The sequence below is a fragment of the Grosmannia clavigera genome (assembly GCF_000143105.1).
Source record: "Grosmannia clavigera kw1407 unplaced genomic scaffold GCSC_108, whole genome shotgun sequence".
Taxonomy (NCBI): domain Eukaryota; kingdom Fungi; phylum Ascomycota; class Sordariomycetes; order Ophiostomatales; family Ophiostomataceae; genus Leptographium; species Leptographium clavigerum.
Genome location: NW_014040837.1, coordinates 1,070,764 through 1,095,564, shown reverse-complemented (window position 1 = coordinate 1,095,564; position 24,801 = coordinate 1,070,764). Strand labels below are relative to the sequence as shown.

The 24,801-nt window shown below is 56.6% G+C and overlaps 12 protein-coding genes across 12 annotated transcripts; 8 read left to right on the top strand and 4 right to left on the bottom strand.

The window, feature by feature from the left end:
* Positions 1–535: 535 nt before the first annotated feature.
* Positions 536–2,402, top strand: CMQ_6815 (threonine synthase; the record flags this gene model as incomplete). The annotated part of the gene is made up of 4 exons (XM_014320501.1): positions 536–637; positions 701–1,000; positions 1,067–1,139; positions 1,216–2,402. The coding sequence occupies 4 exons, from the start codon at positions 536–538 to the stop codon at positions 2,400–2,402; spliced, it is 1,662 nt and encodes a 553-aa protein (XP_014175976.1).
* A 1,117-nt stretch (positions 2,403–3,519) lies between these two features.
* On the top strand, positions 3,520–5,361 carry CMQ_6829 (histidine acid phosphatase; the record flags this gene model as incomplete). Its single annotated transcript, XM_014320515.1, has 1 exon — positions 3,520–5,361. One exon carries the CDS (start codon positions 3,520–3,522, stop codon positions 5,359–5,361), a length of 1,842 nt encoding a protein of 613 aa, XP_014175990.1.
* Positions 5,362–5,749: 388 nt separating this feature from the next.
* Positions 5,750–6,505, top strand: CMQ_6962 (gcn5-related n-acetyltransferase; the record flags this gene model as incomplete). Its single annotated transcript, XM_014320648.1, has 1 exon — positions 5,750–6,505. One exon carries the CDS (start codon positions 5,750–5,752, stop codon positions 6,503–6,505), a length of 756 nt encoding a protein of 251 aa, XP_014176123.1.
* A 399-nt stretch (positions 6,506–6,904) lies between these two features.
* On the bottom strand, positions 6,905–7,942 carry CMQ_6890 (40S ribosomal protein s5; the record flags this gene model as incomplete). Its single annotated transcript, XM_014320576.1, has 4 exons — positions 6,905–7,222; positions 7,290–7,473; positions 7,696–7,743; positions 7,851–7,942. 4 exons carry the CDS (start codon positions 7,940–7,942, stop codon positions 6,905–6,907), a joined length of 642 nt encoding a protein of 213 aa, XP_014176051.1.
* Positions 7,943–8,356: 414 nt separating this feature from the next.
* On the top strand, positions 8,357–8,943 carry CMQ_6984 (40S ribosomal protein s25; the record flags this gene model as incomplete). The annotated part of the gene is made up of 3 exons (XM_014320670.1): positions 8,357–8,414; positions 8,637–8,846; positions 8,918–8,943. The coding sequence occupies 3 exons, from the start codon at positions 8,357–8,359 to the stop codon at positions 8,941–8,943; spliced, it is 294 nt and encodes a 97-aa protein (XP_014176145.1).
* Positions 8,944–9,592: 649 nt separating this feature from the next.
* CMQ_6819 (uncharacterized protein) lies at positions 9,593–9,983 on the bottom strand (the record flags this gene model as incomplete). The annotated part of the gene is made up of 2 exons (XM_014320505.1): positions 9,593–9,799; positions 9,930–9,983. The coding sequence occupies 2 exons, from the start codon at positions 9,981–9,983 to the stop codon at positions 9,593–9,595; spliced, it is 261 nt and encodes an 86-aa protein (XP_014175980.1).
* Positions 9,984–10,437: 454 nt separating this feature from the next.
* Positions 10,438–12,076, top strand: CMQ_7025 (carnitine acyl carrier; the record flags this gene model as incomplete). The annotated part of the gene is made up of 5 exons (XM_014320711.1): positions 10,438–10,476; positions 10,853–10,874; positions 10,978–11,054; positions 11,217–11,462; positions 11,525–12,076. 5 exons carry the CDS (start codon positions 10,438–10,440, stop codon positions 12,074–12,076), a joined length of 936 nt encoding a protein of 311 aa, XP_014176186.1.
* Positions 12,077–12,763: 687 nt separating this feature from the next.
* CMQ_6585 (uncharacterized protein) lies at positions 12,764–13,436 on the top strand (the record flags this gene model as incomplete). Its single annotated transcript, XM_014320271.1, has 2 exons — positions 12,764–13,279; positions 13,389–13,436. The coding sequence occupies 2 exons, from the start codon at positions 12,764–12,766 to the stop codon at positions 13,434–13,436; spliced, it is 564 nt and encodes a 187-aa protein (XP_014175746.1).
* A 758-nt stretch (positions 13,437–14,194) lies between these two features.
* CMQ_6812 (uncharacterized protein) lies at positions 14,195–14,844 on the bottom strand (the record flags this gene model as incomplete). Its single annotated transcript, XM_014320498.1, has 3 exons — positions 14,195–14,503; positions 14,692–14,716; positions 14,765–14,844. The coding sequence occupies 3 exons, from the start codon at positions 14,842–14,844 to the stop codon at positions 14,195–14,197; spliced, it is 414 nt and encodes a 137-aa protein (XP_014175973.1).
* A 2,331-nt stretch (positions 14,845–17,175) lies between these two features.
* CMQ_6520 (duf500 domain containing protein) lies at positions 17,176–18,826 on the top strand (the record flags this gene model as incomplete). Its single annotated transcript, XM_014320206.1, has 2 exons — positions 17,176–17,608; positions 17,676–18,826. 2 exons carry the CDS (start codon positions 17,176–17,178, stop codon positions 18,824–18,826), a joined length of 1,584 nt encoding a protein of 527 aa, XP_014175681.1.
* Positions 18,827–19,653: 827 nt separating this feature from the next.
* On the top strand, positions 19,654–21,552 carry CMQ_6743 (c6 zinc finger domain containing protein; the record flags this gene model as incomplete). Its single annotated transcript, XM_014320429.1, has 1 exon — positions 19,654–21,552. The coding sequence occupies one exon, from the start codon at positions 19,654–19,656 to the stop codon at positions 21,550–21,552; it is 1,899 nt and encodes a 632-aa protein (XP_014175904.1).
* A 257-nt stretch (positions 21,553–21,809) lies between these two features.
* CMQ_6879 (rhogap protein) lies at positions 21,810–24,759 on the bottom strand (the record flags this gene model as incomplete). Its single annotated transcript, XM_014320565.1, has 5 exons — positions 21,810–22,534; positions 22,635–22,809; positions 22,881–24,186; positions 24,257–24,679; positions 24,749–24,759. 5 exons carry the CDS (start codon positions 24,757–24,759, stop codon positions 21,810–21,812), a joined length of 2,640 nt encoding a protein of 879 aa, XP_014176040.1.
* Positions 24,760–24,801: the final 42 nt, after the last annotated feature.

The window sequence follows — 24,801 nt, the reverse complement described above, 5'->3', positions numbered from 1 at the left end:
CCAGACGCTGCATCTTAGAGCAGTTTGAGGTTAGACACGAAAACAGGCAAAGTGCCTGCTGGCGTCCAATCATGGGCTCAACGTGTTTGTACATTGCCCACTTTGTTCTGTGCCTCTCCATTAATCGCCTCCTCTGCTTCGGCTAATAGGGTGTCTCTCCTGACACGCACAGCGCATTGCCGTACCATTGGCCGCTGTCTTGGAGGCTGATGGTATGATACTCCGTAGTTTCAAGAGAAGTGGGCGCCGTAGTGCTGTTGACAGCCCCTGGAAAAAAGCCGAATGGATGGCTGATGCCGCTTAGCGTGGGGCAAAAAAAAGCTGCCCCGCCTAAGAGTACACAATTTGCACTGAGCAGGAAGAGTCATAGGCCGAAAGTCGGCGAAAAGCAGACGGCATTTTAGTGCGCCCAAAAATTTGACCTCGCTGAACGGCTATGCTAACTTGCCTCTGTTGATGTTGTTGTCGTGAGGAGCCTTCTGCATTCCGCGAGCTGGACCATCGTATTTCCCACGAATCAACCCAATCGACCGAGATGGCGGGGCTATCTAACGGAGCAGCGGCGGCGACTGCCGACGGCGACCAGACACACACGGCATCGCAGCGGTATCTGTCGACGCGGGGTGAGGATGAGAATGTGCGTCTTGTTCCCTGAACAGTGGTTGGTGACCCAATGCTGACAGTGTGATCTGGCCTGTAGCTATCGTTCGAAGAGGTAGTTCTGCAGGGACTTGGCTCGGATGGCGGCCTTTTTATCCCCCACGAAATTCCTACGGCCAAAGACTGGCAGAGCTGGAGCGAGCTGTCCTTTCCAGAGCTGGCCTTCCGTGTTCTGTCTCTGTATATCTCGCCGTCCGAAATACCATCAGCCGACCTGCAGGACATTATCAACCGCAGCTACGCGACGTTCCGGGCTGAGGACGTGACTCCTCTGGTGCACCTCAAGGACAACCTTTACCTGCTCGAGCTGTTCCACGGACCGACGTTTGCCTTCAAAGATGTACGAGGTCTCTCAGCAGGAGTAAGCGGAGCCATTATTGCATGCTGACCTTTGTTCTCTGTCTAGGTGGCCCTCCAGTTTCTGGGCAACCTGTTCGAGTACTTCCTTGTTCGGAGGAATGAGGGCAAGACAGGACGTGGTATGTCTGCAGTTTGAATTCTATTTCTACCGGTTTACCGCTGACCGGCATGATCCAGACCGTCATCATCTCACAGTGGTCGGTGCGACGTCTGGCGATACGGGCAGTGCTGCGATCTACGGTCTGCGCGGGAAGAAGGACGTTTCGGTGTTCATTCTCCACCCGAAGGGCCGTGTCAGCCCGATCCAGGAGGCGCAGATGGCGACGGTGCTGGACAAGAACGTGCACAACTTGGCAGTGACAGGCACTTTTGACGATTGCCAGGACATTGTCAAGGCGCTGTTTGCGGATGCAGAGACGAACAAGACGCTGCGGCTGGGCGCGATCAACTCGATCAACTTTGCACGGATCTTAGCGCAAATCACGTACTACTTCTACTCGTACTTCTCGCTGGCCAAGAAGCTGCCAGCGTTCAAGGTGGGCGACAAGCTGCGCTTCGCCGTGCCGACGGGCAACTTTGGCGACGTGTTGGCAGGCTACTTTGCGTACCGGATGGGCCTGCCGATCGACAAGCTCGTGATCGCGACGAACGAGAACGACATCCTCGACCGGTTCTGGAAGACGGGCCGATACGAGAAGCAGCAGCAGCCACAGGAGGGCAGCGAGGCGGCAGCGGCAGCAGCAGCAGCGGAAGCGACGGCGGCCCCGGCCGAGGGCGTCCTCGTCAAGGAGACGCTGAGCCCGGCCATGGACATCCTGGTGTCGAGCAACTTTGAGCGGCTGCTCTGGTTCCTGGCTTACGAATTTGCGGCCAGCGCGGGCATGGACGACGCGTGGAACAAGAAGCAGGCGGGCCAGGAGGTGGTTGTGTGGCTGCGCGACCTCAAGACAAAGGCCGGCTTCGGGCCGGTGTACAAGGACGTGCTGGAGGCGGCGCGGCGGACGTTTGAGAGCGAGCGGGTCAGCGACGAGCAGACGCTGGACACGATCCGGCGGACGTACGGCGCCACGGCCGACAACTACGTTCTGGACCCGCACACAGCCGTTGGCGTGACGGCAGCCGAGCGGTCGATTGCCCGCGCAGGCACGGATATGCCGCACATTGCGCTGTCGACGGCTCATCCGGCCAAGTTTGCCGGTGCCGTGGTGACGGCGCTGCAGGGCGAGGCCGGCTTCGACTTTGACAACAACGTGCGGCCGGCCGAGTTCGTCGGGCTCGAGGAGAAGGAGCGTCGCGTGACCCAGGCCGAGAACGACTGGAGGGCCGTTGGCGCGCTGGTCCGCCGGCAGGTGGAGGAGGAGCTGGCTGCGGCCGAGCAGTGAGGGCGCCGCCTTTAGAGAAGCAGTTTTGCATGCCTGAATAGAGCAAGGAGCATGAAATAAGCACCTGGGAGAAAACATGCATTTCCTCCTTCTTGCCGCGTCCCAGCCGCCTTGATTCTTCATGTTTCGCCATTGCATTGTGAGTGCGAACCTCGAGTGACGAAGCCACTGTGCTCTGTATGCGTCGTATCACCAAGCACGCAGGTGGCCGTTCGTGTTGGCTTGCAGAGTACTGCAGCTGCAGCTTCTTCCGACTTCGCAATATGGAGGCCGGCTGAAACATGCAGTGGAAGCATGCAGTGATCATGGAGACGTTGGCACGTTGGTGAAGTGGGCTTGTCGATTCATAGCGTTCTTGGCATATGTACCTCCCTCATCACATGCACTGTCAAGATAAAGGATGTGGCAGCCAGAACAAGCTTCGACCGACTGGATAGAGCAGCGCTGCTTCTCACTAGTGCATTACGAGTTGAAGCGTACAGAAGAGGGGCAGGAAACGTGCAGCAGACTCCAGCAGACGGCAGCTATCGCTCTCTGCTGGCCGAATGGTGTCCAATAAAGCCGACCTCAGCTGCTTCCTCCAGAGGAAGGCGCAGCCGTTTGCAGCTTCCTTCCTGCCGGGCGTCTTTGCTGCCCGATTGAGAGAGAGAGAGAGGGAGATAAGCCAGGAAAAGGAAATCCTCAGCTAAGCCCAGTCTGGCCGACGATCCCACAACAATGACCACTCATCACACTCCGGCAAATACATCATCGTCGCACTTGTCGTCTTTTACCCGTGGCTGCCCACGGCCAAGACGATGACACAGTCCGTATCTCTGCCGGGGCCGTTGGAGGCTATTCTTCTTTTGTTGCTCCCGCATCCACACTATGCCCAAAAGCGCAGCAAGGCTCTTCCTATGACGAATGATGTTGGACATCCCCCCCTCCTCCTCGCTGGTTTATCTATCTGCCCATGCAAGCAAAGCTTTGCCAGTGGCGAAATAGAGAGCAGCTTGTTCGCTCGATGGGTTCTTGCGAGTGCTTATCTTCCCGTACCGTCTCTGCTTCCTCCCCTCCTTTCTTCTTCTCTTCTAAGTGTTCATGCTATCTATGTACATCTAAGCAGCATTGACTCCAAATGGCTATCACTGTCGATCGCCTCGTGCTTCTGCTGGCGGCCCTAGCAGCCCCGGCCACCGCGCAGGAGACTGTCTGGTCATCCGTGTCGTTTGTGCTGTATGGCGAACGCACACCCCTCCAAGGCTCGACCTCGCCGGAGCTGACGCCGCTCGGCGCCCAGCAAATGTTCGACCTGGGCTCCATCTTCCGCGCTCGCTATCTCAGCAGCGCCAACACTACCTTGCCAGACATCATGGCGTCAATCACCTCACAGGCGCTCATTGAGGGAATTGAAGAAGACTCGATCGACAATGACCAGGTGTTCACGCAGGCTACCGATGACAGCTATGTGGCTGCCAGTGCGCTGGCTTTTCTGCAGGGCCTCTACCCGCCGCAGACTAGCAGCTTTGCAGCTGGAAACGGTGGTCGCGATGCGGCCGTGCTGAACAACGACACGCTTGTGAACTTTCCGCTCAATGGCTACCAGTACCCTCTGGTTGCCACCCTGTCGTACGATGACCCAGCATCAGTCTGGATCGGGGCCAATATTGGCTGCACCGAATACCAGCAGTCCGTCTTCGGTTACTTCGGCGAAGATCAGACCAAAACACTGTACTCCGAGACGCTCGGTTACTACCAATCGCTCTGGTCCGGTGTATTCCAAGACGTCTTCAGCCAGGCCATGACCAATTACTACTCTGCCTACAACCTCTACGACTACGCTTCCTACGAGTACAGCCACAATCCCCAGATGGCCAATGCCCTTGACTCGTCCGACCTGGCCATCCTGCGCACCTACGCTTACACCCAGCAGGTCGAAATCAACGCCGATCTCGACGTGTCTGGCAAAAAGAAGGGCGATATGATCCGGGCAATCTCCGGCCGCATGTTGGCCACATACGTGGTCAGCCTGTTCAAGAACACCATCGACTGGGACGGCAGATTCGGAAAGCTGAATCTCATGTTTGGGTCTTTTGAGCCCTTTCTCGCCTTCTTCGCGCTCTCGAACCTCACCAGCGGCGTCTCAGCTTCCGTCTTCCAGGGCCTGCCGAGCCCTGGCGCCACGATGGTCTGGGAGTTGTACACCGAGTCGGACAACACGACTACGTACCCAAGCATGGACGACATGTACGTGCGGTTCTTCTACCGTCCCAACACGGACAACGACACAGCCCTGACCCAGTATGGCCTCTTCACCAACGGCTCGGACGTGAGCGGCATGCCCTTCCAGGAATTTGCTGCTGCCATGTACGCCATCGGTGTGCCCAGCGTGACAAAGTGGTGCACCATGTGTTCCGGCGTCAGCGTGTTCTGCCCGGCCTATGAGGAGAACAGCAGCGGCAGTGGCAGCAGATCCGGTTCCAGTGGCAGCACGTCCGGCAGCAAGAGTTCCATGTCCCCGGCCGTGGCCGGCATCATCGGTGCCATCATAATGCTCAGTGCCATCTCGTTGGTTGGCCTTGTTGCCATTGCCCTGGGTGGTTTGCGGGTTTACCGTCGTGCCGGCAGCCGTCCGGCTGTGCAGACCAGCGACCCCAGAGTCGGCGGGGTCCAGGATGCCCGGTCCATCGGCGGCTTTAAGGGCTTGGAGAAGAAGCCTGGAGACGCCGACGTGGTCGTGGCTAAGACCGGTATGCGTCACGAACGGGTGGGCAGCTGGGAGCTGAACGGCGGCAAATATAACGGCAAGACTGTGGCTGCCAATGGAGACGATAATGCCACCCCTTCGGGCCCGCTGAAATCCGTCGGCACGGTCCTGCAGAAGAGCCAGGTGCAGTCTACGATCAGAAACACAGACACCGATGACGACGACATGGCCGATCTTGTTGGCCCGGTCATGACGCCAAAGGAGCATGTCTAAACGGCCAGTGTGTCCTTTGGATCCTCTGGATCCTCAACGAATTCGCCTCATATTGCCACTTTCTGTCTCTCTTTTGCCAGACTGGTTGTCTGAATCTCATTTGATACCCCCCATTCATACCCTTTCGTTTCTGTACACTGATTGCGGTGTGTTGTAGGGGACAGAGCTTGGGCTGCTGTTCGGTTGTTTCGCCGAAGGCGTTTGGGGAGTTATTACTTGGATAGTATTAGCCGTACGGAGTAGTTCAATCACATATTTGCAGATATTTGAGGGTTTAGCTCGCCGACGCGAGTGTTTGCTCGAGCGTTCAAAGTGGAACTTTTGCAATAGACTATGAAAAGCCTCTTTTGTCGACCCCGCCGACCACCAAGTTTGAAGAAGAGCAAAAATGGACCGCATCGTTACGAAATTCCAGCCACCTCTCAGCATTGACAACTATGACCGCCTGCTTCCGCCTGAGCGGCAGCCGTCCTCGGTTTCGGCAACCTTTACCGCCTGCATGGAGGTCCGCTATGCTGTCTTTGTCATCGAGCAAAAGGTCCCAGCAGACTGCGAGCTGGACGAGGACGACAAGCGGTCCTGCCACTGGGCCCTCTTCTATCCCGAGACTGGCATAGAGCCACCTGGAAGACCGGTTGGCACCATCCGCCTCGTGCCATATCCGCAGTCGTCGCATCCAGAGCCTGGCGGCGTCTACGAGACCGTCAACGGCATCTACGGTCTGCAAGGCCGGCGAAAGCCCAAAAACGGTGGTGGCGATGGAGAGACCGAGTTCATACCGATCAGCACGGATACGCCGGAAGCTGCCCCTTTCCGGACCGCCCTTCACGATGGCCACGAGCCGTACGTCAAGCTGGGACGGATGGCGGTTCTGCCAGAGTACCGCAGGAAGGGCCTGGCGAGCCGACTGGTGAAGGACGCCCTGTCGTGGATGCAGCAGAACCCGGGCTACTTTGACCCCCAGGGAGCCGACAACGCTGGCGCTCCCGCGTTCCGCGGCCTCGTCTGCGTGCACGCGCAGGTGAGCGCCGCCAGCTTCTGGCTGGCGGCTGGCTTCCAGATCGACGATGCAATGGGACGGTGGTGGGAGGAGGGCATGGAGCACGTGGGAATGTTTCTGCGGCTTGACCTGGCCATGCGCTGATCTCGAGGCGCAATGCGACCGGTGGACTTGGACAGACTAAAAGCTGGTCATACCCGCATCGTGATTTATTCATGTTTTTTTATTTGCTCTTTTTGCTTTTGCCCAGCGAATGCCGTTTCTTACTAAAAAAAACATTCAAACTGCATCCGCCGGAGAATCCCCGTTGTCCCAACGCACAAAAACGCAGCTTTCCGTTCTTTTGGCGATGCCAGAGAAAAGATGGAGAACAACAGACATAAATACCAGGTTCGCCCCCCGTATCCCATACCAAGTATGGTTTTTGTTGCGTACCAGCCCGTCGCCTCCCCTCCCAGCGAGGTCGTGTCTTTTCTTGTTGGTCCGACACAGCCACCATGCCGTCTCCCGCCCAGGTTTTCCAACCCGTCCTCGGCTCCCCCTTTACCGGTTGCTCTTGGCAACACGCTCCAGCTCGTCCTTCTTCTTGATCGCGTACGAGTTGCTGCTGCCCTTGGCGGCGTTGATCAGCTCCTCAGCCAGGCACTCGGCAATCGTCTTGACGTTCCGGAACGCCGCCTCACGGGCACCAGTCGTCAGCAGAGAGATGGCCTGGTTGACGCGGCGCAGGGGCGACACATCGACAGCCTGTCTCCGGACGGTACCGGCAGAGCCGATACGGGTGGAGTCTTCGCGGGGGCCGCAGTTGACAATGGCGTCAACGGCAATCTGGATCGGGTTCTGGTCGGTCATGAGGTGAACCTGGAGAGGGTGCAGGTAAGTATCTGAAGAGCGGGGCGATCACGAGGCCAGAGCCGGAAACACATACGATTTCGAACGAGTGGGCAACAATGCGGACAGCCTTGAGCTTCTTGCCGTTGTTGCGGCCGTGCATCATCAGAGAGTTGGTGAGGCGCTCAATGATGGGGCAGTTGGCCTTGCGGAACCGCTTGGCAGCATAGCGGCCAGCAGAGTGGGGGAGGTAGACGGGAGCGCGGATCTGGATGTAGTCGCTGAGAAGAGAGAAGGGAACGTTAGCTCTCTGCATGACCATGGCCCATTGCCATCGTCGTAGACCTCGACCGGCTGCGAGGGACCTCGGATTCGTTGCGCCTGCCCACAGGATGTCGGTTGGCACGATGCCCAGTAACGTGGATACCTCGTCCCGTGTCCAGAACGCGTCGTCTCCGTCCCTCGGACGGGAAAGCAGACCCAACACCGAGCCAGCAACTTACGTGAGGGAGATGTCGCGGATCTCAACATCGTCGTAGGACCACTTGTTGCTAAGCCGCGGGGAAAAAGCCGAGTTAGCATTGCTGAATTTTACAGACAAGTCTCCCAAGGCAATCGAGAGAGCACATTCAGACAAGAGGGATTGCGGTGTCCGTACAAGAGCTTGATGGAGCCGACCTCCTCGGTGATGTCCTTCGGGAGGACCTTGTAGGTGACGGCCTCAACCTCGATCTCGCCGCTGTCAGACATGTTGGGTGGTATTGGTCGACGGACTTGACGGTGAATTGTTGATGTGCAAGTTGTCGCTTTGTGCGGGATGGTGTCGCGAGGAGATGGTGATTTAATTCTGGCTGCCAGGTAATATTTTTTTTTCGTTCCACGCTTTAGGGCGAGAGTCTGGCGGGTTAGAGTGGAAAGAGGGCTTTGAAAAAAAATTCGAGATGGTGGAGCCCCACTCTAAAAAGCCAGCAAGCCAATAGTCTCCATCCAAATTAGGGCTCATGTATGCTTAGTCAGAAAAGGGTCGAAATTTACTGTAGCCCCGCCCACTCTAAAAATTATCCCTAACTGGCACAGATCCTATATTCAGAAGTGCCTCTCTCTTCTCTTCCTTCTTTTGTGCGTTCCTTCAAGTTTAACCGATCATCACCATCAACAGCAAACATGGCGCCCGCAAACACTGGTGCGAAGAAGCAGAAGAAGAAGTGGTCGAAGGGCAAGGGTAAGTCAAATGAACCGGACGCCAGATGAACATTGCTGGACGAAATGGCAAAAGCGCGCAACACCTCATGACGTCGCCTGATGCGCATGCGGTGTCGATAGTTGCAAATGGACCAAGTCCATCTGTGCCCGGCGATACTGCATTCGGGCGACGCGAATGAGGAGTACCCGCGCCTTCATGTAGCGAAGATCGTGACGCTAATGTGCTTCTCTTGCTCTGCAGTCAAGGACAAGGCCCAGCACGCCGTCATCCTCGACAAGTCCACTTCCGAGAAGCTGTACAAGGATGTGCAGTCCTACCGCCTCGTCACCGTTGCCACCCTCGTCGACAGACTTAAGATCAACGGTTCCCTGGCACGGAAGTGCCTGAAGGATCTTGAGGAGAAGGGCCAGATCAAGCAGGTCGTCAGCCACAGCAAGATGAAGATCTACAGTACGTCAACGACGCCGCGAGACAAGATTCTTTGAGACGAGACGAGAACCTTTATGCTAACAGTAGGACAGCTCGCGCCGTTGGTGGCACTGACTAAATGTCAACACAAATCCACGACACTTATACCAGACAATACCATACCCATTCTGCTTGGCGGGAGGGACGACCAAATCTTGAACATGATGCGCTTGATGGAGTTGTGACAGGGTTCGGCACGGGTTTTTAAAACAATGGCAGACGAGGGCGTGGCTTCGGTTTCTGGAGCAAAGAATAATGCACTCTGAAAGACGGTCGTGCATGTACAATCGAGCAGAAATCGATCATGGGAAGTTGGCTCTAGATGACCGACAAATGAAAAAAAAAGCTTATAAAATCCAAACCTAGACCATAATGTGCCTTTCGTATCGTTCGCCACCTGAAAGGGTTATACTGTCGGTGAATGACAATACGACACGCTTATTAAGTGGCGTACGGAGTATGCTGTAAAGATACCATATATCATATATGATCGTACAGAGAGTGGGTGTTCTGGACAGCCTGATGTGGCTGAAGCCTTATCTGCTACTGCTTTGACGAACAACACCCGAGACTCGGCAAGTTTGCAAGAATGCTCCATATTTGTGGGCAAGATATCTCGAGAAGGATTCGGGAAAAGTTTTGACTACTCCGTATTAAGAAGTACTGGTAGTGCTCTCAGCGGGTATTATGCCGTTGCTGTCGGCCATTCCTGGTATTTAGACCGGTTGCTACGAGTGTCTTTGTATCAGAGCAGACTGTCGAATTGGAGGCAGCGCAAAGGAAATGAGCGAGACAGCCATGGTGGATAGCTTCTCCTCTGGCAGCGGCCGGGGGCTCCGGTCATCCGAATCCGTGGCCACCCGGGCTACGACGTGCGGTGTAGATTTGGGCACGAAATTTTCAGGGACATAACGTAGAGCATTTCCCCCGTGCGGCTATGGAAGAGGGAAAACTGGAGTACGATAAGCGCTGGCTGTCCTTTAGGCTCGCTCCAAGCAGGAGCTGCAGCAATTGACCAGTCCTCGTGCTCAGCGTGCATGCTTCGTGTAGAGCTAGCAGCCAGACCTGGACGGAGAGGACAGAGCAGGACACGTCGTCCTGCTCGGCAAACCCGACCATTTGCGCTGTAGATGCTATCAGCCCCCCCCGCGATGCAGCGCCCCAACGCAGCATTCGGATCGAACCGGCTATTTTGAGCGTTGATGCCTCAGGCCGACACACACAATTGCCTGCGTTCGTTCCCGTGCCAGACCGCGGCCACAGTGTCAGCAGCGGGTTTTTCAGTTCCAATCCTTACAAAAAAGTAAAAGTGGGCCATCCGCTTGAGATTAGCGCCCCCGGCCGGAAAGAATCGCTGAGAAGAAAACAGCTTGGTTACCACAAGAGGTCCACTCTCCCACTGCAATTTTTTTCCCCCTTCCCTCTTTTCCCATAATAAATTCGCGACCAAGGATTTTTTTCCCGTCTCTCGTCCTTTCACTTCTTCTCTTGCTTTCCTCTTTGCATCAGGATCGCTTCGTCTCCTTCTATCTCCACTCCCTTTTTCTCATACCCGGTCTTCGGTTCCGCCACAATGACTTCCAAGGAGGACATTCGCATCTGGGGCATGCCCGTAAGTATAATTCTCTTTACCGACGGTTTTCTATCGACTTGCCGCACCGGAATTCCCTCACATATTGCGAACACAAACAAACAAAACACAAATGCATCACAATTCCTCTCCCACACTTCTCCCCCCCAGACCGGTCGAGCTGTCAGACCGTCGGAACGGGTGGAATCCAATTGGCGATTTATCTCAATTGGATGCCCACCGGAGCTTTGTGCGCTGTGGGATACCAGCAACGGCATGAATTTAGGCGAGCAATGCCCTACTTGCAGTCGCGGTTTGCTGGCGTCCCATCTCGTCGCATTGCTTCACCCCTACCTCAATGGCACCGCTTATATTCATCCGATTGGAATCAATTTAACTAACCACGATATATTCTCAGCCCTTCGTCATCGACTTCTTGAGTATGTTTTCCATCCCGTGGATTCCTACTTCTCCAGAGTGACAGCTCCGATACATCGGCGTCTTTCGTCGTCGCTTAGTGAGCAGCCTACTGACAGTACACAGTGGGCGGTGTCTCTGCCGCTGTCTCGAAGACCGCTGCCGCTCCCATTGAGCGTATCAAGCTTCTCGTCCAGAACCAGGTATGCATTTGTTGAGCGATGTGGCCCCTGTATTAGCGTCTGTAACGGCATTGCCGTAGCAGGTTAGCGTCTGGTGGCCCATGCCCGACGAAGGGCTGCAAAAACTATGGGGCACGCTTTGGCGTTATGCATATAACGTATCGTTTCTAACAGCCGAATTAGGATGAGATGATCAAGGCTGGTCGCCTTGACCGCCGCTACGATGGCATTGCGGACTGCTTCCGCCGCACCACAGCCGATGAGGGTGTCATGTCCCTGTGGCGTGGTAACACTGCCAACGTCATCCGGTACTTCCCTACCCAGGCGCTGAACTTCGCTTTCCGCGACCGCTTCAAGAAGCTGTTCGGCTACAAGAAGGAGCGTGATGGCTATGCCATGTGGATGATGGGCAACTTGGCGTCTGGTGGTGTACGTACTTTGTCCCCAAGCTCTGCACTCGTTTGAGTACTCTTTGCTGACAATCTCTACAGGCTGCCGGTGCCACTTCGCTGCTGTTCGTCTACTCCCTGGACTATGCCCGTACCCGTCTGGCCAACGACGCCAAGTCTGCCAAGAAGGGTGGCGAGCGCCAGTTCAACGGCCTGGTGGATGTCTACCGCAAGACTCTGGCCTCTGACGGTGTTGCTGGTCTGTACCGTGGTTTCGGTCCCTCTGTCCTGGGTATTGTTGTCTACCGTGGTCTGTACTTCGGTCTGTACGACTCCATCAAGCCCGTCGTCCTGGTCGGCAACCTCTCGAACAACTTCCTGGCTTCCTTCCTTCTGGGTTGGTGCGTCACCACTGGTGCCGGTATCGCCTCGTACCCGCTTGACACCGTTCGTCGCCGCATGATGATGACCTCTGGCGAGGCCGTCAAGTACAGCAGCTCCCTGGATGCCTTCAGACAGATTGTCGCCAAGGAGGGCACCAAGTCTCTGTTCAAGGGTGCGGGTGCCAACATTCTCCGTGGTGTGGCTGGTGCTGGTGTGCTGTCGATCTACGACCAGCTCCAGGTCATTGTCTTCGGCAAGGCCTTCAAATAGATGTCTCACACCAACTCTTTTGTACAAAAGCATGGGTTGTCGCTGAGGTAGAGCGAGCTATTATGGCTTGGAAACTGGCCGTCACAGGCTGACCAGTTTTGGGAGGCTATGCTAGTAGAGGGACCGGGCTGGATGGATTTTGAGGCTGGCGGGAAGCGGTTTTGCGTCAATGTGTCTTGATGGTGCGGCGCGCAGGACTTTTCTTTGTGCCGATACCATACGGGCTGCGCATGGCCTTCTTTGTCGTTGTAATTTATAAAGAATATCAAGACAGTTCCCCGATTATGTGTACATTGCTGAACCCAGTCCCATAATTTGACGTGTCGTGGTTGAGACTAAACAAATGGTGTCATGTGACAACGCATCCGATAAACGCGTATGCGAGCAGAGAGCGCGCTCCTCTGCAAAGCTTGCTTCGCATTTTCTATATCTTCGAACGACAAAGTCCACAGGTCGTCTTCTGAATTGTGAATCAAAACCTTGTGAATAGCTTTCTACCGGCCAATTGACCATCGGGTAACATAAATTGTTAACGGCTGCCCACCGGGTTGCAACGAAGTATCGAGCGACACCTCGGTTAAAGAAGTCGCGGGCTAAGACCAAGTACGACAAGGCGGTCTCACTCTGTTTTCTTTCTTCGAAGACCTGTAGGCTAACATTCAAGCTGTTACTCACAGCGAAAGGACAATGCCGCCCCAGATCGCGGCCGCACGGCCATCTACTGCCGCAAACGGACGACCCTCTTTCAAGGCAGCAGGATCGGGCGCACGAGCCGGCGGGCAGCCAACCTTCAAGCCGCCGCGGCCAAAGCCTCAACCCCAGAAAGAGACAAGAGAACAAAGCAAACAGAAGGGCAAGCGGCCACAGGAGCGCATAGATGTAGACGAAGATGTGGTCGATTTGGAGGACGAGGAGGCGGAGTCTTCCCGACGTCGTGGGAAGAGGCGAGAGGTTTCTGGCGCTGCTGATGATTTAGCGGCGCTTGATGACATGGAGGACGACGAGGCCGATGATGGTGACGACAGTGAGACCCCCTCTATCCCACCGGAGCTGCTCACTCGCCTGCTGCATCACTTCTTTTCGAAGCCGAACTCGCGCATCACGCAGGATGCCAACACGAGCGTTGGAAAATACATGGAGATATTCATACGGGAAGCGGTGGCCCGATCCATGGCAGAGCGACGCGATGGCAGTTTCCTGGATGTGCGTTTTTCCAATCTCTCTATAGTCCCGTTTTGTCATGCCAGAGCCTCGTTTTTGCCTCGTATTGACCATACTCTATCCCCCATGCTTACTTTCGCTCAATTCGCAGGTCGACGTGTTGCAAAAGGTAGCAGCACAGCTCATTATGGACATGTGACCGATAGAGCCCCTGCTGGGTTTCGAGTCCTTACAGTGCGTCTGGGGATTCCGAGATGGTTGGAAGAGGTATTGACAGACAGGATGGAGGATGGTCTAAATCTGCAGAGGGAACGACCAGAGGCGAAATCTGCAGCTGCGCATTCAGGCGCATTTGGGGTGCCCAGAAATTTAGCACGCTACACGTGTCGAACAATCTGTACTGAGATACTGAAATATAACGATTCACGGTGTTTGTATAGATGATGGAAAGCGCACTGGCCTTCAGGATGGAAGGTTTCTGTTACTCTCGCTTCCTTTTATGGCGCGGTCAGAAGAAGACCATATACTGATGTCTGGGACGGTCTGGCACGTTTATTATCTTTTTATTTTTATTTTTTTAGGGTCGCATTTTCATCGGACAGAGGGAAGGTTAAATAGCTCGGATAACATTGGCATTAATCGCCATTAACTAAGAAGAAAACGTAGCACTATTTCCAGTGATAATTACTACCCTATGGGAGGGAAAGAAGAAGGCAAAAAAGAAGTCCATCAAAATCAAATTCAACTTCAGGACCAGAGTCAAAGTCACAATTGAGACAGAAGAAAAAAAACCTTCGCGCCTGGGTTTGTTGCTTCTCGGCTTTTAGCCATAATGATTTGTACGCGCGCCAAAATCTTTATAGCCAAGCCAAGACACCAACAGCTGCACCAAGAAGCACTTTCATGAAGCTGATATGGAGCCCCTCGGCTGCACTTCCGTGGTAGACGGGACTAGAGCTAGAGGTGGAACTGGGTTTCGAGGTTGTGACTGTGCCACCGTAGCCCAAATTCGTTGTCGTCTTTGTCAAAGTTGATGCCGTGGTGATGTTGTACGACGGCGGCCAGTTGATGGTGCAGCTCGTAGTCTTGTGTGTGGTGCTTGTAGACGGCGTCGTAGAGTAGGGCGGGATTGCAGGTGTGGTCGTTGTTGAGGATGTCGACGAGGTAGACGAGGTATAGGGTGTGAAGGTAGTGCCATACGTGGGCGGCACCCATGTGGAGGGAGACGTTGTTGTCGTCGTTGTCGTCGATGAAGAAGAGATCGAGCTGGTAGTGGGAACACAGCCATAACCATATTCAAAGGAGCAGGTGGTCTGGGTGGTGGAAGAGTAGGCGAATGTAAGGGTGGTCGTCGCCGAGGATGTGGTGGTGCTGGTGGTGCCGGTGCTGGTACTGGTGCTGCTGCTGCTGGTAATAGTGGTGGGATATTGCTGGCTCCATGTTCTTATTTATACCAGGTTGTCAGTCGATCCATAATTGCTCATCAAGCCAGTCTTCAGATAGTTCATAAAGCAAAAAAAATCTTACAATGAGCCGTAGCTGTAGCCCTGTCCGAGAACGGGCGCCACGACGAAGCCAAAGGCCAGCAAGCGAGCGAGCATTTTCATGTGCTGTCTTTGTTGCTTTCTGACAGTGTGAAGGCGCTTTTCAGATTTGGAGAGTCTTCCGGTGATAGAACGTTGAAAGTAAAGAAAGGAGAACGTTTGTGGGAAGACATGGTCTCTTTCTGTCCTTTTATAGACAAGGAAGGAACGACCGAGGGGCAACCGCCAAGTAACCAAATCTGTCGTATTATTACGTGAATAGACTGTATTACTCTAGAGTTTGGCCTACAAGTAGAAGACATCGCCTATTTCTGGTCTCTTACCTGGAGAGTCTAGACACAAACCGCCGGTGCAGTGTATCAAGGAACCATGGGAGAAGACTACACAAAAAGCGCCCCTTTCACAAGAACACAGAAGATAACACTCGTGCAACCACACAATAAGAGGTCCTTGGTTTTTATGCCAGCCCCTTTCCCATCCACGTTGCACGGCAGAAAAGGCAAACACGCAGACACGAACACATACGACACGAAGACGAGATTACTCGTACCTTATGACTGCCGAGGTGGCATGCCGGTACCCTTTCTTTCTCATTCGTCATCGAAAACGGTTCCGGTGATACTTAACTCATGGTGCCACTGGCCGTTGGAAGTGTCTGAGACAGAAAGAGAGTCGTTCGATTCTCTACCTTGTAATATTTATAAATGCATACGCATAACGGCAGAAGCACTGGACCCTGGTCCAAGGAACACATATCTACAAGCTGGATGTAAAATAAATAACACAATATAAAGAGGGTTGAAAGTGGCGAAGACCCTATCGAATACCAGTTTTCAGGTCAGACAAGATGTTTTATTGTCCTGGTGTGTTCTTGCGCGCCCCTCTACCTGGTCTCTATTTTCTTTTCATTGTTTCAAAACACATGCCCCCCCCTTCATCAACTAGCAAATTGTCTGATGCGAATGTGAGCCGTGTTTCCTCTATATAATTCCTTAACTGATCACGCCTAGAACTGGTAGTTGAATCCTCTCAGTAACGTTTCGGTATCTAAATCCGGACTTCAATGGAAGCCCCAATTTACTCTAAGTATGGTCACAATACCCTTCGAGGTGTGTGCACACGGGTAGTCTGGCCCGCACACGGCAGGTCATCATCGATCAAGAGTCACAATTGTACGCCTGTAGCATTTTGAATACGAGAAAGCAGAAAACTGGGCAATAGACAAAAGGCATCCCAATGCACATGCCACTACGACCATGCTGCGCTTTGATGGTCAAGCCGCTCATAATCTGGCAAATGAAGGCATTAATACGAGTGAGCTTTTGTGTTGCCATCTCATTTTGGAAGTGCAATGCGCAGCGTACTCCCAGGGACAGACCGAGGTGACCACCAAGACGTTACCGGCGTTGGATGATGAGAAACAGTAGTCAGAGATCTGTTCCAGATACATCCTTACGGAAGCGAGATATCAGGTGCGCCAAGCCCTTCTCCCGTGGCCGAAAAATGCAGCAAGTCATGGGTTGGCGTGTTGAGTTGTGGAAGACCGAAATCACAGACTGTGTGACAGGTACAGCCATATTTTATGCAACCAGTATCTTACCTATGCACCAACGACATAGGCACGCAACTGTCATTGGCCGGCCCTGTTGAGTTGGTACACGTCTGATACTTCTCCGGGGTTCTGTCCTCCCGGATTACGGGCTCGGCACAACGGCCGCCGAAACACTCCACCACGTTATTTCGGATTGCAGCTGCAGTGGTGCTTCGGTGGCGATATTGGAGAACCAGGCCCATCGGTCCGGCGATCATTGCCACGCGGCGTGCGCAACAAGGATGACCCCAACATGAGCACGGAAACTGCAAGAAAGTTGTAGCGGCCTAGCCTTTTCCCCAGGCTACCTCATATTTGTTTCTTGCTCAAATATGGAGAAAAAGCGATATAAGATGCAGCTGGGTGTGGAACATACTTACACGAATACGGAGTATGGGAGAGCGGTTTGTACGAGTGGGTTCAGTGTCAAATTTAGGTTGCAATTCGCCTGCCCATAGGCCTCCTTTCTGGATGCTTCGCGACCAAGCGGTAGCAAGCAATCTACTCTAGCACGGGGCCCATATACCGCATTTTTAGTCGCATTATTTCGATTGAGGCTATGGCACGACGAGAGAATCCAGCTGCCTGAAAGCCAAGTGTGGGGCAGTGCTGCGGCCGTTCCGTGATATCAGCCCCATATATATGACGACGCTCCAGCGTGGTTTCCCTCCTAGAAATGTGTATATATGTGCGGGTGGCCTAAGGCGATTAGTTCTATCGTTGGAAAACGGAAGCAATTTATATAGTTGAATTTCTTGCTGCACAGCGCGAAATCAATAAACGTTGACGACAGCACGATCACGATGAGCAACCCCACGCCCGAGAAGAGAGCGAACGAGGGGAGATCCGCTGCGACCCCAGAATACTACCCTCCTCCGCCAGGCCCACCGCCGAATCAGACGTCTGCACAACATCCAGACGAACAGCCGCTTCCAGACTACACGATTCCAACATACATTCCGTCGAGCCCCAGCTATGCACATGCGCCGGCGCCGGTGCCGTCAGCTCAGCATGGCCAGGCGTTTGGAGGCACGGCAGTGCACGACGACCATTCGGGCCACCACGGCTCGTCGAACGGCTCCAAGCCTGACCTGGCCGACCGTCTGTCGGCTTTGGGAGCGAAGGCGTCGTCACCCATCAACATGCTTGCCAACAAGCTGGGCTCGGAGGGTTTTCTTCCGGCGTCGATGGACAAGGAGTGCGAGAAAGCGGCGAGGATATTGAGGGGATTTTGCAGTACGTTTTGGGTGGCGGTCTGCTTCGCGATTTGGTGGCTACTGTTGCTGACATATTCTTTATCTAGAGGACGGAATCTACGCCGACACCGAGAAGACGCAGTCGTCGACGGATGAGGCGGCGGGCAAGGGCAAGCAGAAGCAGAAGCAGGTGTCGCGGGCGATCATCACGATTCCGGCCAAGGTGTTGCAGCGCGCCGTGGGCCTGGCCGTGTTCACGACGGGCCGCGTGGGATTCCACGTGTCGGGTGCGACGGGCTCTGGTGTGCTGGTTGCGCGTCAGTCGGACGGTGGCTGGTCGCCGCCGTCGGGCATCCAGATTCACTCGCTGGGCGCGGGCTTTGTGTACGGCGCCGACATCTACGACTGCGTACTCGTGATCAACACGGAGGAGGCGCTGAACGCGTTTCGCAACACGCGACTGTCTCTCGGGACGGACCTGGCGGTCGTCGCTGGTCCCTGGGGTGCGGGTGGCAGCCTCGACATCGCGGCGCCCAAAAGCAGCAGCAGGTCGAGCCAGAGCAGGCCTGGCAGTGCCGAGAGTGGCGGCGGCGGTAGCGGCGGCGCCGGCTTGCAGCCCACGAGCACGACACAGACGTCGGGTGGCAGTCCGGGCAAGAAGCCGTCAAAGCTGCGCAGCGCCGCATCCAACGCGGTCTACTCGTACATCAAGTCGCGCGGCGTGTATGCGGGCGTGCAGGTCGACGGCACCGTGATTGTCGAGCGGAACCAGGCCAACACGGCTTTCTACGGGGCTCGTGTGCCGGCGACGCGAATTCTCCGCGGCGAGGTGCCGGCCGGCAGCTGGATCAAGTCCGCGGCGGTGCTCATGGACACGATCCGGGGTGCCGAGGGTCGTGCCGCCGCAGGTCGGCCGCCCCAGGCAGAGCCAGCACCGGGGCAATGGCAAGGGCAGCAACAGCAGCAACAGCAGCAACAGCAGCAACAGGGACAACAACAGCAGGGACAACAACAGCAAGGACAGCAACAGCAAGGACAATCCCAGGCACAAACATATCCCAAGACGTCGACAGCCTCACAGAACTCGGAGACATGGGCGAATGCGGCCCCAGCAACAATTGTGATGCCGAGGGCGGGACCGCTGCCACCACAGTATTCGGCCGAGGCAGAAAGCAACACCGAACATGATCTGCCACCAGCATACGAGGAGCCTGGCCATGCTTTCCCCGGCGTGGGCGATAGCAAGACGACGCATTGAAGGGGGTCGGAGAGAGGTGGAAGAAATGTAGTATGGACATGCAGATGACGACGCAATAATGGCAAAGATCTGCAGGCTTTGGTGAATGCTCGATATGTACATTTGAATGTAACAGCATAGGAACAAGCGTTGGTGTAGTGATTAAGCAAAAAAAGAATAGAATGAGCTCTCTCGCCGGGAATTGAACCCGGGTCCCGGGCGTGACAAGCCCGTATACTGACCACTATACTACAAGAGACTTGTTAATGTGAAACCGGGCAGAGAAGGGCAAAAGAGGAGACAGCAGAGGCCCAAAGACACCGCGTAATCTGATCAGACACTACGATGTACTCCGTAAAGCTCTAGCAACCTTATAAAGTGGACCGATCAGTACGAAGGATGGTGCGGTTACCTTTAGAGCCCGATATGTAAGAGCACGGGCAGATGAATTAGAGGCTTAGGTCTACTCGTTCATTAAGCTCATCAGGCGTTCCATGAGCACGCAGTACATTGGGGTTCAGACAAGTATCTTAGCAGGTATTGGGTAGATCCATGTCTTGCAAGCGTTACAGTCGAAGTCCCATCTTTGGACAGAAAGCAAAAGAGTACTCCGTAGTTTGAGTGCGTGGACGAAAAGCCGACTCGGCAAGAAATTGGTCTGTTAGACAGATGATGAAATATGTGGGGCTGGTCGAGTCGGACTTAACGGTGGAGTTAAAGCGCCGATATCGATCGACTTTAGAGTTGCTGACAACGCCGAATAGTGTACTCCGTAGGCGAAGCTGCTTGCTCTTGCGCCGTCATGCTGCGAGGCCGCGATGCCATAGTATGCAAACGAGGCACGGCCCATGACAGACAAGGGCACGGCGCGTACCGATCTTGAGGGACAGCCAATGCGGCGACGACGAGCTTCTGATCAGCTGCTGGAGCTGTTGGCGGACAGGGAGGAGACGGCAGACGGACCATACGACTTTGGCAGCGGACGGGCGACAGCCTGGGCGAAGCGGCGCCGGCTGCGCAAGGGCACGTTCAGCTGTGTCGAGTGCAAGCGGCGCAAGGTGCGATGCCACTTTGGGGCTGGCGAGGACGTCGACGTCGAGAGCAGCGGCAGCGGACAGGACACATGTGTCTCCTGCCGGCGTCACGGCGTGCAATGTGTCGGGCAGGAGTTGGAGTCACGGTCACGGTCGCGGTCACCGCTATCTCTGCCGGCAAACACAGACAGGGGGAGCGGCCCAGAGCAGCGACAGTACAGCCGCCTAGGCGAGCGGATCAGCGAGGTGGAGGCGCTGGTGGAGGAGCTGATGCGACAGCGGATGGAAGGGAGAGAGAGAGGAGAGGAGAGAAGTATGGGAGAGAGAAGAGAGATGGGAGAAGAAGGCTTCCATCCGATGAGCAGCATCAATGACATCAGTGACAGCAGCAGCAACACATCTGATCTGGCACGTGAGCTGATTCAGCTGGCCGTCTGTCTGCAGACGCTGGACGATCGGAAGGAAACCGGACAGATGACCGATGTGGCTGAGGCAGAGAGTCTGAGGAGCAGCGGAACGACGATGACCCCTCTGGCTTCCAAGTGTACCTCTGTCCATTCCATCGCCTCTGCCGACTTAATCCCCTCGTCTCACTCCCCCTCTATCCTTCCCCTCGAGCGACGTCATGCTGCCATCATTGTCCGCATCGCGGCCCGCAACCGGCGGCTGGACCGGCCGGGCGCCTGCTGTCATCGCGGCCAGCAGGTCTACTACGACGACGTCTGGGAGACCCGCGACATCGACTATGCCTTCCAGCAGGCTGCTGCAGTGCTGCCACCGCGCTGGTGGGCTGTGCCCGACATGGTGGTGGCGGCAGGAGGCGATGGAGACAGCATGAACAATAGTAATAGCGACAGAAACAGTAACAACAGCAACAACAACAACAACAATAACACCACCACCACCACCACCAATAACAACAGGCTGTCGTCAGTCCAGCGAGCCGACGCCGTTGCCCGTATCCTCGGCCAGTCCAAGCATTTCTTTCTGCTGGTGCTGCTGCACCTACCCTATCTGACCCGACGACGGGCGCCGGAAAGGACAGGTCCGACGACCGCCAGCAACCCTCCCGAGACGTGCTCGACCGTCGCCTTCGACACGGCTTACAGCACGCTGAGCGCCTGCAGTGCTGCCCGCGAGGTGCTGGCCCGCGCCGCCGCCTTTTGGACTGGCCGACAGGCCGCTCGGAGGCAGGAGACCCTCCGAGGCCAATCTTCCTCTTCCACCACCTCCTACTGCGCCATCGACCTCCAGGCCTTTGTCGCCTGCGTCGCCCTCTTGCTCGCCCATCTCGACGGCCACGGTCGTGCCGGTCGGGCTGGCGTCGTCGTTCAGCACCAGCGGCTCGCCGACGTCGCTGCTGTAACGGCCGCCATCGACCACCTGGCCACGCTGTCGCACGCCGACGGCGCGATCCGCATCGCTCCCGGAGCCAAGCTGCTGCGACGACTGCTCGCGGTCGAGGCAGAGGCCGAGGCTGACGAGGAGGAGGAGGAAGAAGAAGAAGAGCTGACCGAGAGGCAAGATCTCGCCAGCACAAACACACCCGACACCCTGCTCGCCTGGGCTGCTCGCCGTCGACGGCGTCCCCGCTATGACGTCTGGGCCGAGGAGGGCACGCTCGGTCGCGGCGACGGCCGCATCGTCGACCACGGCGCCCAACAGATCCTCTCGGTGCCGTACTTTGGAACTGTGCATATCCGGCGACTGTGAGCTGCGGCTTCCTCCAGCTGGCTGCAGCTGCTAACAGTCCCTGCTAGCCGCTAGCTTACATGTACACAAAATGGATTCACGCACTTCCTCGGTGCTTACTCAGCAAACTCATCTGCTTACGTAACACTACAAAAAAAAACACAATGCATTCGTGGTATCAGGTATCAGGTATCAGACTTCGTGGCGGGCATGAGGTAAAGAGCAATGATGGCTGGTCGACGACCATATCGGCAGGACATGTCTCACCGCGCGCATGTCTACGCCTCGAACGCGGCATGGCTCTTGCGGCCGGTCCGGTGCAGCAGCTGCGCGTATTCCGACCGTCGCCGGATGACAAACGCGAGCGCCAGGATGTAGTCTGTGCGGGCCCGACTGTCGGCCAGCCGAGCGTGCACGAGCGGCCGCAGCACGCACGAAGCCAGCCGCTCGGCCGTCATGTCGTTGCGGTCCGCCGCGTCCGCCACGTCGCCCCAGAGGTTCAGCAGCAGCTTCATCAGATTGCGCGCTGCCTGCGTCGCCTCTCGGCTGCCACCACCGACACTCTCCAGCGCCTCAGCCCAGAAGTCAATGCCCTCATCCGGCTGCGAATGCGTTGCTTGGCGTGACAGCGCCAGCCATCGCCGCGCCACCGCTTCCGTCACCAGCGGCCGGCGCAGCCGCTCGAGATAGTGCAGCATCAGCCCGGCCGCATCGTGCGCGCTGTATCCGGCAGCCGCCAGGTCTAGGCTCGCCCCGTAGTCCGGCCCCTGCGAGAAAGCCGCTCGCAGCCGCTGCACCGCCTCCGTGCTGTTCTGCGTGCCCCCAAACACGTCCAATGTCGCCACCCCGCCCGATTCGACCAGAAACCGGTAGCACACCATCATGCACACCGGGAACTGCCGCACTGTTGCTCCTTGGCTGCCCTCGTGTCGTGTCCGTACCGTCGTGCCCGCCACCCGGATGCTCTTGCGCAGAGACACCCCAAACACCGCTTCCGATAAGCCTGCTGTCGACCATGGCTCTGTGCCGGCCGGCCCTGCTCCCTCTCCCGGCCCGTCGTCGTCGTCGTCCTCTCCGTTGTCGTGCTTGTTGTTGTTCCCTACCCACGGCACCATCAGCCGCAACGATGACGACAGTCGACTGGCGCTGCGTCCGCCCGCTGAAGACGGTGTCAGCCTGCCTCGGCTCCCAGGACGGACTGCCCCCACTCCGGGAATCGTTAGCATCGTCGGCGTCGTCGGGCTCGCTGCTAGATTCGGTCTTGCCCCCCCGCTCCCGCTGTTGGATCGATTGCGGAAGAAGAGCCGGCTCAGACGATTGCTTCCACCCCGAACATCACGCGCACTGACACCGCTCTGGCTGCCGTCCCCGATCGTGCTAGTCCCAAGACCGGTACCCATCGTGCTCATCGTGCTCATCGTGTTCATCGTGCTGAGCGTCCTCAGACTGCTGCTACCCACGCTGTGGGAAACCGACTGTGCTCTGAGACGGCTGTGGCCATACCCACTGCTGCCCAGTCCAACGTCACCGCTGCCGCCGCCGTTCCGACTGCCCAGTGCCGAGTCGATCGCGCTGCTGACTTCGTTTGTCGTCCGTTGTGGGCTGCTTATGCTGAAGCCACTGCTAAAGCCGTTGCCGTACCCGCCGCCATGCCCGCCAAACATGCTGCTGCTAGCACTGCTGGTGCTGGGCCGCACTCGGTGCACTGCCACCGTCGGCAGCGACATGTTGCCGCGTCGTTGCCGCGAGATCGGCGGCGGTGCCGCGTCTGACTCGTCTGTGCCGGTGCTGCTGACGCTGTGCTGGTGCTGGTGCTGATGCTGATACGGGTTGTACTGCTGGTATGTATGTCCGCTCGTCGGCGATTGCTGGCCAACCAGCGATGATCCACGCGGCCTCGAGGCCGCCCGTGGTGGCGGTGTTGGCGGACGCCGGAAATCGTCGAGCAGCTGGTCGAGCTGTAGAATTGGCAGGCTGACGCAGAGCGAAGATGTTGTCGTGGTGGTCGTAGTGGTCGTCGTGGCAGTAATGTTGCCAATGGGCCCTATCGGGCTGGAGGGGGGGCTTGCAATGGGAAGGCGGTCGATAGCCGATTGCGGCTGAGCCTCGTCTTCATCTTCGTCTTCATCCGGGCTGTTCTCCACGTCCAGCCAGGCAGGCGGCAACTGACTTCGGCGGGGGTGCTTTGGCCTCTGAACCGGGGGGGCGACAGCAGTCTGGGCGGCTTTGGGCAGCGGTGGTGTCGGCTCGGAGCACAAGTCGACCGCACTGTCGGGGCTGTGGGCAGAAGAACTATTCGACGACGGCGCGGTGCTGACAATGGTCCCGGTTACCATTCGGGGCCGGTCTCTGCTCCTGCCCGTGGGTCGTCGTCGGACAGGCTGCTGCGTAGTCGGTGTGGTCGATGCGGTCGGTGCAGTCTCGACAAAGGCGTCATGAGGGTAGACGGCTTCTTGGTCCAGCCCCTGGCCATGTAGGGCAGCCGAGGCGTGGCGCTGCAGCACGTGGAGGTAGTTTTGCAGCGCAAAGGCGGCGTCGGTGTTGACACAGGAGGCCTTGCCGACGCGCAGCCGCAAATGGCTGATCTCGGCGAGGATAAGTGCGATCTCGGCGTGTGGTGGGGAGGCCGCGTCGGCTGTCGTGTCGGGTGCAATTCTGGCCGGTCAGAGACAGATGGAAGAGAAGAGAACGTGATCGAAACCGGAAACGAGACAAAAAAACTCACAGGGCAACGAGATCGAGAGCCAGGCCCAGGGCGAGCCGGTACACTTCCAGGCCGGGCCGCAGCTCAATTACCTGCTTCCGCATAACCGTCCACTGTATCCGGCTGTCGGCATTGTCGGTCGGACTGTTGTCGACAAAGAGCTCCTCGAGTGCGTGCACAAGGAGGCCGCAGGCCGCGACGACGGCTGGCGTCTGCAGCGCAATATCGGGTGGCAGCAGCGACAACGAGCCGGCGGCATCGCCACCACCATCGTCATCGCCATCGTCCTCCAGCAGCTCCAAGACGCCGCCAAGAGCGTGCAGCTCGGCCGACAGGGCGATGACGTCGGCGCGGGACTCTCGTACGAGGCGCACGAACCGGTGGAGGGCGGGTGCAGTGCGGGCGACGGTGCTGCTGACTGCGAGGCAGCAGGCGGCTATGGGACTGGAGGCCGTCGTAGGCGTCAGCAGGAAGACAGCAAACGAAAAGGGAAAACAGAGAGGACAGACTCACTTTCTCTCCATTCTGTCCAACACGCTTGCGACGGAGCAGATGCGTAATGAAAT